Here is an 11,507-nt window from a genome sequence, read left to right as displayed (position 1 = left end):
ATAGTTCCATATCTCTAACTGCATGATTTGTAAGAACTTCTAAGCTGCCCTTTCTGATCTGTGTAGAGTGTGTTCTCCAGAGAAATCTTACTATTAAACCAGACTAAACAGAAGACTAGCAATGCAGCTGCAACAAATTATTTGATATTATCTCCCTCTGTTCAGAATTTGGGTGTGTATTTTTGCCATTCACCTTCTAATTCATAAGGACTGAAATGGAAAACTTAAATTTAGCTGGCCACATGGTTACTTCTCCCACCTCCTTCAAATCTGGCTCCTTTTCTTAATAAGACCTAACCTGACCACTCTATTTTAAAAATTCCACCCATCTTTCTCTCTTTACCTTCATTTTTTTCATGCCTTTATTCTATTTTTTCTTCTTTTCCTTTTTTTTTGTTTGTTTATAGCACTTCTCACCTTCTAACATCCCGTGCACGTGATTCAATCGTCTGCAACGTGCACTGTTTATTACCTCATTGCCTCTGATAGAATCTAAATGGGGCATCCATCTTTGCTTTGTTTGCTAAGAGATTACTACAGTGCCTGGTACATGGCCGATGCTAAGTATACTTTTTGAATGGACGATGAACTCAGATGATGTGAACAATGTGTACCAAGGATGTGTGCCCATCTGACTTGATTCCCCAAAGATAAAAATTCCCTAGACAGCGACAAGGAATCCATCTAAACGAGGAACATCCAAATGCTCTCCTCCTTCCTTTCTTAGATTTCTAAATGTGGTAGCATAGTGGGTGTATAGTTCACTGTGAAAATTTTAGCAGGGACTTAACCTCTCTGGTTCTCAGTCTCTGCATTCGCAAAATGACTGACTTAATTGATGTCTTAAGAGCTCATCTTCTGATGAGTTTATGAATTAATAACCAGTAGGCAAGCCAATGAAATGAGAAAAATACTTCAGTCAGGAAAACCATGGGTTGCTTCCAATTTTCCCATAGAAAAGGTTATGAGACCTTGCAGAGTCTTTTATGGCCTCTGTTTCCTTATCCACAAAATGAAAGCATTAGACTAGAAAATTACCAAGTCTTTTTAGGCTCAAATATTTCATCACCTCTCTGCATAAAGAAAATTGCTGTTTTTCTTCCTCCTTTTGAGCTACTTTTTAAAGTGATGCATGTATATGATGCTTGTAAAAGGATCCTGGGGCCCTTCCCCTAGATCCTTCCCCTTTGGGGTGCTTTGTGCAGTGCTTACCATCGGGGAATCCATCCCAGATTTCTAGCCGGTCATAGCGACAAAACATCCCCCCCGGAGGATTCGAGTCAGGCTCCAGGTCAAAGCTTTCAAATTCCAGGATAATCTCTGACATCTTTGGTGCAAAGATAATATAGGTGCATTCTAGGCTGTTGGGATATTTTTCAGGGAATCCGGGGGACTTTATTACCCCACTAGGCATTGTATAGTTCTGAGAACATTCGGGACCTACGAGTGAAAGAAAAAAAAGGAGCAGAGTGAAAATTCCACTTAAATAACCTGGGCAAAGACAGTTTATCTTTCCAATAAAAGCCCACCATTATAATCATTGTCCTAATCACTCATTACTCAGCCTTTTCACAGTGGTGATACATACGGAAAGTCGAGTTCAGATTTATTGCATTCACCTTCGTTTTCCATCTGTGTGGAGCAATTTACAAACTTCTGCTGTTGCAGAGGGGAGAAAAAATGACAAATACAAAATCATGTGGGAACAATGAATGAGTACGCTACAGAAATCTCGACAGAGCCCTCGAGAAATAATTATAGCCCCTTCAATCTTAAATCTTTAAATCTTGAGGCTGACAGCTCTTTATTGGTGAAATAGAACATTTACAAAGGCGAGGGAGAGAATCCAGTGGAGGGAATTTGGGTTTCAGATTCCTCCACCAGTGACTCAGTAATTCTGCCAGATGTGACCTTTGCCTCCTTGACAAACTAAATGTGAAAGGTAATTCGTACATGTACGCAGGGTGAGTGACTCATTCGGAATGGTGTTGACACAGGTGTGCCAGTAAAGTGTGGCTGTTAGTGGGGGCATGATAAACTGGGATGCAGGTCCTGTGGCTCCAAGTCACCTGATACCAATGTTGACATCCTAACCTTCCCCAACATACAGTGCAGGAGGGGGTGTGTGTGTGTGTGTAATGCATATATTTATAATGTGTCATTTAAATGACAGTTCAGTGTTATCAAGACTACAAATTACGGCAATTCGTAATTTAGGTTGGTTCAGAGCATGCATACAGTTATTGCAAGTCAAGCTTATGAATACACAGAGGACTACAATTTCAGTTCATGGACTCGGCAGTGAATAGGGTGCTATTCACCACACAATTGAAAATGGCCCATCCACACAGACTATCAGACTATCCACGCCAGACTATCAGACTATCCGAGCCAGCCTATCCAGTTCTGCCCCTTATGGCCACCACGGCCATGGTGATTGTCCAAGAACTCTTAGGCAGTCTGGTAAACGGAGATGACTTGACCTTTCTGAATCTCAGGATCCAATCTGGGGATGTTTGGTTAAATCATTCTTTTTTTAAAACAATATTTACTTACTAATTTGACTGTGTTGGGTCTTAGATGCAGCACGTGGCATATTCATTGCGTCGTGTGGGATCTTTCATTGTGGCCCATGGACTATCGAGTTGCGATGCACAGGCTTAGCTGCTCTGCAACATGTTGGACCTTACTTCCCCGACCATGGATCAAACCCGGGTCCCTTGCATTGCAAGGTGAATTCTTAACCACTGGACCACCAGGGAAGTCCTGGTTCAACCATTTTTTTCCAGGGCCATTGTTGCACTGATGGGAACTCTGCAAGGGCATATAAGGATTCAAGTCCAAATAGGGAAGCTTGTGGAGCTTGTTCTTAACTAAATATTCTTCCAAAGTGCCAAGTACTAAAGGCGATGTGTTTGGTATCAATATACATTAAATTTAACTAACAGATCTCTATTTTTAGTGGTGAGGGCTATTAAGTTCACTCTCCACCTCGGTGCATCTGGCAGCATGTTGAGAAAACAAATCAATCTCTTTCTCCCCATGCATATATTAGCCATGGCCCTGGAGACGCAGAAGACTACTTAGTAGATGGCACAATAAACCTGGCCCGTAGAGGTCTGAGTTGAATAAATACCTCCCAAAGCCTTCTACGATGGAGCTCACCCTTCAACACAATGGCTTCAAATGATTATCTATTCAATTCTGGTTAAAAAAATTATTACCAAGTGGCATTATGCCATGTCAATTTCAAGTAAAGAGATTGTGGAATGTGCTGTATAATTTCTAACATGTTTCTAAGCTATTTGGTGGCATCTGAGATAACAGTAACTATGCCAATTTGTCATTAATTCAAAAGTCATTCATTCATATATAGTTAATTGGGAACCCTTTAGAATTTTATTTCCAAGATGTAGGAACAGAGACCCTGGAGACCTTCAACCTCCTCCCCAGGGCTTTGGCTAGCAAAGCAAACAGCAGAGTTTAATGCAGTTTCCAATATTTTCCCCTTCTTCAAAAGAGAAAATTATACAGTTGAGGTTAAGATTTAATGGAAAAAAAATGGAATTAAGGGCGCTCTTTCAAAATCAAATAAATTCCAATGCTTTCATGTATATCCTTGTCATGTCAGATTCCTTTGGAAGCTGGCCCAGGTTTTCTCAGGTATTTTGACAAAGGTTGGGGACGTTCTCAGAGAAGGCAGTGGCACCCCACTTCAGTACTCTTGCCTGGAAAATCCCATGGATGGAGGAGCCTGGTAGGCTGCAGTCCATGGGGTCGCTAAGAGTCGGACACAACTGAGTGACTTCACTTTCACTTTTCCCTTTCATGCATTGGAGAAGGAAATGGCAACCCACTCCAGTGTTCTTGCCTGGAGAATCCCAGGGACGGGGGAGCCTGGTGGGCTGCCATTTATGGGGTCGCATAGAGTCAGACATGACTGATGAGACTTAGCAGCAGCAACAGGGGACATTCTGGGCTTCCCAGGTGGCACCACTGGTAAAGAACCTGCCTGCAAATACAGGAGATGTAAAAGATGTGGGTTTGATCCCTGGGCTGGGAAGATCCTCTGGAAGAGGGCAAGGCAACCCACTCCAGTGTTCTTGCCTGGAGAATCCCATGGACAGAGGAGCCTGGCGGGCTACGGTCCATAAGGTTGCAAAGAGTTGGACACGACTTGGCACGCATGCATGGGGACATTCCGCGGGGAAGTGGAAGCAAGCTGGATGGAGCACCAAGAGATTTGAGTTCCACCGCCTTGCTAACCTGCTGTGTAGCCTTGGTGACCTCGTAATCTTCCTGATCCTCAGATTCTGTGCATCACACATGAGAGGTGGGCTTTAGCATTGGAAAATAAAGCCTTTCAAACTCAAAGCTGCTTCTGTAATTTCTTACTTTCTCCATTAGACATCAAAATTTGTTTTAGTGGGTTCCTTATTCTTTATTATACAAGCTTGCCACAGTTGAGGGAGCACTTCCCCCAATGGACGATGGCAGGAGAGGGCTGAGGGATCCCGGGGTAAACACACAAGCCACAAACAGGACTGAGGGTGAGTAGCCAGGGTGCCCCAGAGGGTGTGAGCTGCTGGGTAAGGGATGCTCACACAGCAGTGGCACCCAGTGACACCACGCTTTCCCCATTATTTCTAAGAATGAGAGCATCCAGTGTAGCCACAGGCATCCCACATTTCGTTTTTAAGGACCATCAGGATGGATAAGGATGATAGCTAAGATATCCCCTTTGGAATTATACTTAAATGTACAGACTCTTAATTAAATAACATATGAAGTCACCAATCCTGCTCTCAATAAATGCCATCCCTTCCCTGACTGAGACCCATAGGAAATGGTATAGCTTCTTCCAGCATCTGGGCCTGGATGACAGGGGAAGGACAGGGGAGAGGTGGGAAGTGGGCAGGCTAGGGTTTCCTCAAGAAATTCTTTAGCTGAATGGGAATCATTTTAGGGCTGATGGCCCAAGGTTTCAGTATCTGTGAAGAGGAGGGGTGTGGGTACCGGAGGAGAGAACTAGGGTGTCCTGGGGGCTCCAGGAGGCATGGGGAGAGGTGGGCACTACCCCCTGCCACCCAGTGGGCAAAAATGGTTGTCTAGAAATGTAGCCTTAGGGATGCAAAAATGGCCCTGTAACCTACTGCCAGAAATCCTCAAGATTTCTCATCCTTATCCAACAGGTGAACGAATAATGCCTTGGTTCCAATTATGATTAGTCTAATTAATGTGTTTTGAAGAAATCTGGAATTGCTGTAGCCTGAAAGAAGTGCTATGTTTTTCAAAGAACAGAGGTTCTATAATATTTATCATGAAATTACTTTCAAGAAAACAATGTCTGTGAACCTGTGTGCGTGTGAATGTATTCTACTAGTTCATGACTTTCAATGGAGTATCTGTAAGAACTATAGTATGTGCAACAAGGGAGAAAGATGTTTTCTTTTTTAGGAGGTACTGATTTAGTTGGGAAATAAGACACATATACGTGATAAAACTTGAAAATATTTAGGAAAAACATCCTGGTTAGTGAAATACAGTTGTGTTTGTGTATATATACACACAGTATCTATAAGTGTATATTTGTGTTGTGTGATAGGGGGCAAGCTGGGTAAGTGTAGGAAATGAAAAGTACATTAATTAAGAATAATAAACTTGGAGCCAGGTTTCCATGGAGGTTAAGAGGCTTAAGCCAGAAGAGAGAGAGCGCTGTACAATTTGGAGGGACCAGCTTCATTCCAACAGTTAGTGTGTATGGCACACAACTTGTGGGACATGCTCTGCTACGTGTTTTCATTTCAACCCATCTTCACAAAGAGTCAGTGCTAGATACAGTTATCCATTTTTCAGATGAGGAATCCAAGGCTCTGAACATTCACACAGATGGGCAGTGGCCGAATCAAAATTCACGTGCACATCTGGTGGGCCTCACCCAGCGCACCCACCAACCTGGGGCAGGAAGGTAGGCTGTGAGTTCACGCAAGTGAAGCCACGAAGGTTGGGAGCAGCTGATGTCAAGACCTGAGCATGACCTCAGAGAACATGGAGGCGTCACCTGACAGATGACAAATACCCGTCATAGGCATTCTGGGGATAGCAGTCTGATGAGTGTGTAGGATTAGAAAGCATGGGGATAACCATTAGACAGTTCAATTTGTTCACTGGCAGAGGATGTGGAAAGAAAGCTGTGACAGTCTCTTTTTAATGGAGCTATGGTTGATTTATAAGATTATATAAGGTTCAGGTGTACAGTCTGGTGATTCGGAATTTCTGAAGCCGTGACTCTCTGAGACTTTTGAACAAAAATCCAAAAGAACCGGCAGCTATATTGGATGTAGAAGAAAATAAGTCTTCAAGTCTCAAGGATGGCATTGGGCAGTGGGGAAAGAGGGGAAATCACAGTGCATCTGAGACTAACAGAAGTTTGAAGGCTGAGTTCATCTGGAAGGAAGCAGAATTCTTAATGACCTAGGGAGGATCTTGCTATTTCTCTACCCACCACCTTCAGATCTTTGAGAAACACTGACAATGAAATGCTGTTCTTACCTCTTTTTCTGACACTTTCTTTCTTTGATGCTGTCAGATGCAGGTAAGCAAGCAATTGGGTATGTTTGTGCGTGTGTGTACCTACGCATATGTGGATTTACACAGGTCAAACAGCTTTCAACACAAGGAAATACATACGTAGTCTTGTGAGCCCACTGAGATCCACGTCTGCTGTTATTTATACTAAAGGCTTTCTAAGCATGTGCTCAGATGAATTTCTGAAGAAAGTTCTCTCCATCTATCCATATTTATATGGGATAGTACCAGAGTTCTTTGAAATTTAAAGATGTTGTGCCAATGCTCGCAGAAACACTTAAAGTCCTTTTTTGTTATTCTCGGTGGTCACTGACCCACAAGACCTTATGCTTTTGAATTTGGTGTGGCTAGATATTTTTCTATTAAATAAAGCTCTTTTTCATGTATTCCAGGACAATACATTTAAATCTGTAACCTCTGTCCCTGGAGGGTCTCCCACACATTAATGTCAACTTAAAAGGGAAGGCGGGACTGAATTCATAGCAGGAATCTACAGGCCGCTGTGGAAAACAGTGACATCCAGATAAAGGTACAATTTTTATTAACTGGCTGACTGCTGCTGCTTCAGTCACACAGAGTTGGACACTTCAGTCGTGTCCGACTCTGTGTGACCCCATAGACGGCAGCCCACCGGGCTCTGCCGTCCCTGGGATTCTCCAGGCAAGAACACTGGAGTGGGTTGCCATTTCCTTCTCCAAAGCATGAAAGTGAAAAGTGAAAGTGAAGTCGCTCAGTCGTGTCTGACTCTTAGCGACCTGACATGTGAGTTTAATTCCTCAAACCTGGGAGACAATACAGGCTCAGATTCTATCCTGTCCCAATATATACCACTGTGACAGAAGATGGGGGTGCTTTAGTCACTGAGCCATGTCCGACTCTTGTGATTCCACTGACTAGAGCCCACCAGGCTCTTCTGTCCATGGGATTCTCCAGGCAAGAATACTGGAGTGGGTTGCCATGTCCTTCTCCAGGAGATCTTCCCAACCCAGAGGTTGAACCCAGGTCTCTCACATTGCAGGCAGATTCTCTATTATCTTACCACTGAGCCACGAGGGAAGTCCTGAGAGATTAATAAGTGATTATTTTGGAGGGGGCAAGTGGATAATTAATTCTGAAGGGGAATGTCATTTAAAACATTATGATTTTGTTTTCTCCAAGAAGTTCTTGCCCTAACCATGTTTCTGTTAATGGAAAGCTTCTTCCTCCAAAAATTTTTAGAACTCTAAGGCTAGTGGGCTACTGATTGGATTTTCCCGGGAGCGACCAGTTTTGAATTTTGCAATAAAATAAAGGGAACAGGAGGTATTGAGCTGGCCAAAAAGTTCATTTGCATTTTTTCCATAACATGGTACAGAAAAACCTGAATGAAATTTTTGGCCAGCCCAATACATCATTTTCAGGTAAGAGGGACTCACACATTTTTTAATGAAAGAAATAAAACTTCAAGAGTAGATTCAACTTATTTTTGAAGAAGAAAGAAAAGCATAAATGTTCTTAAAGGAGCTTTAAAAGGAGTATATACTTTAAAAACACTGGTCAGTATATTAGAATGATGAAATTCTGATTCCTAAAATACATTTAAACAGCTTTTTAAACATACTTCCTCCATACAGTGGGTAACTTTCCTTTGTGAAAATGTGTATTTTCAACATTTTTTGTAATGGGAATATCTGACTTTTTACCAAAAGATTAAAAACATTACTCCTGGTCTTTCTTTTCACTTTGTCTTTCACGAGATCAAGTGAGGTTCGTGACCACTCAGTCACACTTGGTCTCCTGTAAGTCACTTACCTTTCTTGAAAATTTCATAACGTATGGAAAATCCTGCCCCGTGTGTCTCATAGTCAGAGACAAATTTGATAAAGAGAAATGGCCCTGAGGACACGAAAGAAGAAGGGGCGATCTTTCCACAGAACTTTCCCAATACACGTCCATTTTCGTTTTCTCCATCGATGACCTCCACATAGTCATACCTGAGACAAAGGTGGAAGGAAACATCAGGTTAGGGAGAAAAGTCCTTTTAATTTCAATCATTTAGAAGCCAGCATTCTCCACCATGGTCTGTCAGGAGCAAAAATAAGTGCTATCTGCATTCACTGCTGGATTTCACAGAGAGGGAAAAAAAAAAGTCTAGCAAAATGAAATAATTAAAATGGGCTACATCATGTCCGTGCACATCATCTGGTAACACAGAACTGTTAAGAATAATGGTGTCCATTATACTTGCAGACAATGTCAGTTAAAGTAACCAATTAACAAGAAAAAGGAAAATCTCATGAGTACAATTCTCTATTATTAAGTTGTGTTCCTTTGTCTGGGGTTGGGGAGGGGGGTGTCAATACATAATGCTATGCATTCTTTTCAAACTGTGAAGTTCTTTTATGAATTCAAAATGTCTTCTTGGCTGGAGCTCTCTATGAATAATACTTTGATTTCTGTGAGCGACCCTCTAAACATATGGCCACAGAATAATAAACAGATTCTTTACTATTTAACTCAATTCCACCAAACTCCAGGCTTCGCAGGAAAAAAACCTCTCTCAGTATCCACTGTGGTCCAAACAAAAGATTTTCTTCCCCTAAAACTACAACTTGAACTGTAGAACATAATCTCTACAAGGAAAAAAGTTTATTTAAAATTCAGAAGTAAGTGTTTACTACCAGCCTGAATCTTTAAAGGAATGCTGTCATTGGAAAAGAAAATATGACAGACTTGGAATCATCAAAGTGATATGATTTTTAAAAATTCAGACTTAATGATAATACACTGAGATAAATGATAAAGGGAGTAGTAATAAAATACTAGCCTAAAGAATGCACTGAGATAATGCATATGCTTGGATAAACCTTCATCTCTAAAATATGGAAATCCATCTCCAGTAAAGTAGCATCTCCTAGGAAAACAGGAATATTTTTGTTTGTTTGGCATTATCTATTTCTTAGTGTCTTGCTCTTCCTTTTCCTTTTATTATTTATTTGCCAAGTCACCTAGGAGTCAGATAACCAGATAATCTCATTTGGATTCCATATTTCTTCTAGAACTGACATGAAAACATTACAATCCATTCATTTCAAACCTGCATTTCTCTGTTGAACTTGATTCAAAAGTCCTGGGATATATTCATTTCAGGGATGGCTAAAATATGGCAGTAACATAAACTGCATCTGGCAATTTAAAAGAGATCAAAGTGCGGGAAATCTTCATGATGACCAATGTCATCCTTAGCAATCCTTTTCAAACTGTCCAGGACACATGACTTATGTTTATGTAAAGTCTCATGAGACAACTGCAAAGATGCTATCACGAGTCCAAGTGGATAGCTTAAGGCTCTCTCAATTAAAAATGACATTACCTCATCAGTTAAGACTGTGTGCCCGGCTTGTGTACATCAAGAAGAAAATAAAGCTGACAGTGATGGAATGAAGTATTAACATATGTGAATTATTGTATTAACTGCATTTCCCATGCTGCATCTGCTGATTGCAAGAGCAATCACTGGCCAGTGAGCATCACTGTCATCTGAAAAACTATGGAGCCACAGAGAGGAACTGTTTGTTTCTCTATACATTGGGAGATGCTTTGCATGCTCAGACAAAGGAGGAGGAGGAGGAGGAGAACTGGAGGATGATGAGGAGGAAGAAGACGGTGTTATGTTCAAAATCCTCAGTGGCTTTTTATAGTCAACCGAGGGCCACTGGAAAGAACCCCGCCTCTGTACTCCTGAAAGCCTCACGAGCTGGCATTTATGCAGTAATTCCTTTTATCTCTGCAGCTTCATTGACTAGGCAGGTCTGCACAGTTTACCCCACACTCACGTATAATTTAACTGTGATTTGAGAGGCTGGCTGTGTTTGGCCTGGCGACCGTGCGTCCAGCGCTGCTCTATAGGCTTTTTACTTGCATCCCGACATGGTCTGAATACTAAGTGGCCACATCCTAGTGCATTTTGCCTTCCAGACACAAATCAGAGAGGTGGGTCAACCATTCTGAGGACTAAAGGGCATTTCTGCAAAGAGACCTCTCTCCCAGGTATGAGAGAACTCAGCTATTAGATGCTGGGGATGTATAAGTGGAGGAAGCTAGTCTTTTAATCCACATTATCTGCTAGTGGTAAATTCTAAGCTCTCCTCTTGGCAACAGTAAAAGCTATTTTTAAAAGGGGCAGAGGGACTAGATGCTCTACCCAGCAAGAGATAAGTCACTGCATCTTAAGTGCCAATTTTAGGCAATGGGATTTTTCAGGGACACAATAGTTACATTTATATGCCAGGATGCTGCTACCATTTTAGCACTTTCCTTCCCGGTACCATCCGACAGGCGCCCCCAAATGTATCACAGAGAGCGGTTCATGTAAATATTCAGGAGGGTGTACGCGTACAAATTGCAAAGGGTGATACTGCCAAGGAAGTTAAAAAAGCAGCCAGCCTCTCCCTCTGAAGTTGAGACCAGTTCCACTCCATAAGCTTCTCACTGGCAAATGTGATGCCAGGAATGCAGCTGGTGTGTCAGCACCCCTCCCCAGAGACTTAATGTGATACCACAGTAACGCGCCCAGCCTGCACTGGCCCGAGGCCCAGGATCCTGAGTTTGCAAATTTCGGTCCCCCAGCCGGCTGCACTGCTCTGTTACTGCTGCTGGTGTGGCAAGCACTGCGTTCCTTGCGATGCTAGCATACTCGGTCCTGATACCAGAGACCTGCACAGGTGAGCCTGGAGGCACCTGTCTGACTTGCATTCTGGACCCACAAGCTTGGGCTCGGGAGGAGAGTTGGGGATGGTGTCTTGGGACTCATTCAGAGAAGCTAGTGGAGGGTTCATGGACTTCCCAGGCGGCGCTAGTGGTAAAGAACCTGCCTGTCAACGCAGGAGACATAAGAGACTCGGGTTTGATCCCTAGGTCGGGAAGATGTCCTGGAGGAG

At 42.5% G+C, this 11,507-nt stretch overlaps 1 protein-coding gene across 4 annotated transcripts in view; it reads right to left on the bottom strand.

Annotated features, from left to right (window-relative positions):
* The window catches only part of NRP1 (neuropilin 1), a 147,682-nt gene that overhangs the window by 81,984 nt on the left and 54,191 nt on the right, over window positions 1-11,507 (bottom strand). For all 4 annotated transcript variants that reach the window (XM_055543737.1, XM_055543738.1, XM_055543739.1 and 1 more), the window contains exons 3-4: window positions 8,380-8,561; window positions 1,213-1,440 (exon numbers count right to left, since the gene is read on the bottom strand). In XM_055543737.1, coding sequence (XP_055399712.1) covers window positions 1,213-1,440; window positions 8,380-8,561 — 410 coding nt within the window. The remainder of the gene's footprint in view (window positions 1-1,212; window positions 1,441-8,379; window positions 8,562-11,507) is intronic.

The sequence above is a fragment of the Bubalus kerabau genome, chromosome 13 (assembly GCF_029407905.1).
Source record: "Bubalus kerabau isolate K-KA32 ecotype Philippines breed swamp buffalo chromosome 13, PCC_UOA_SB_1v2, whole genome shotgun sequence".
NCBI lineage: Eukaryota > Metazoa > Chordata > Mammalia > Artiodactyla > Bovidae > Bubalus > Bubalus kerabau.
The sequence above is the reverse complement of the archived record's forward strand: the minus strand, read 5'-3'. Positions and strand labels throughout refer to the sequence as shown.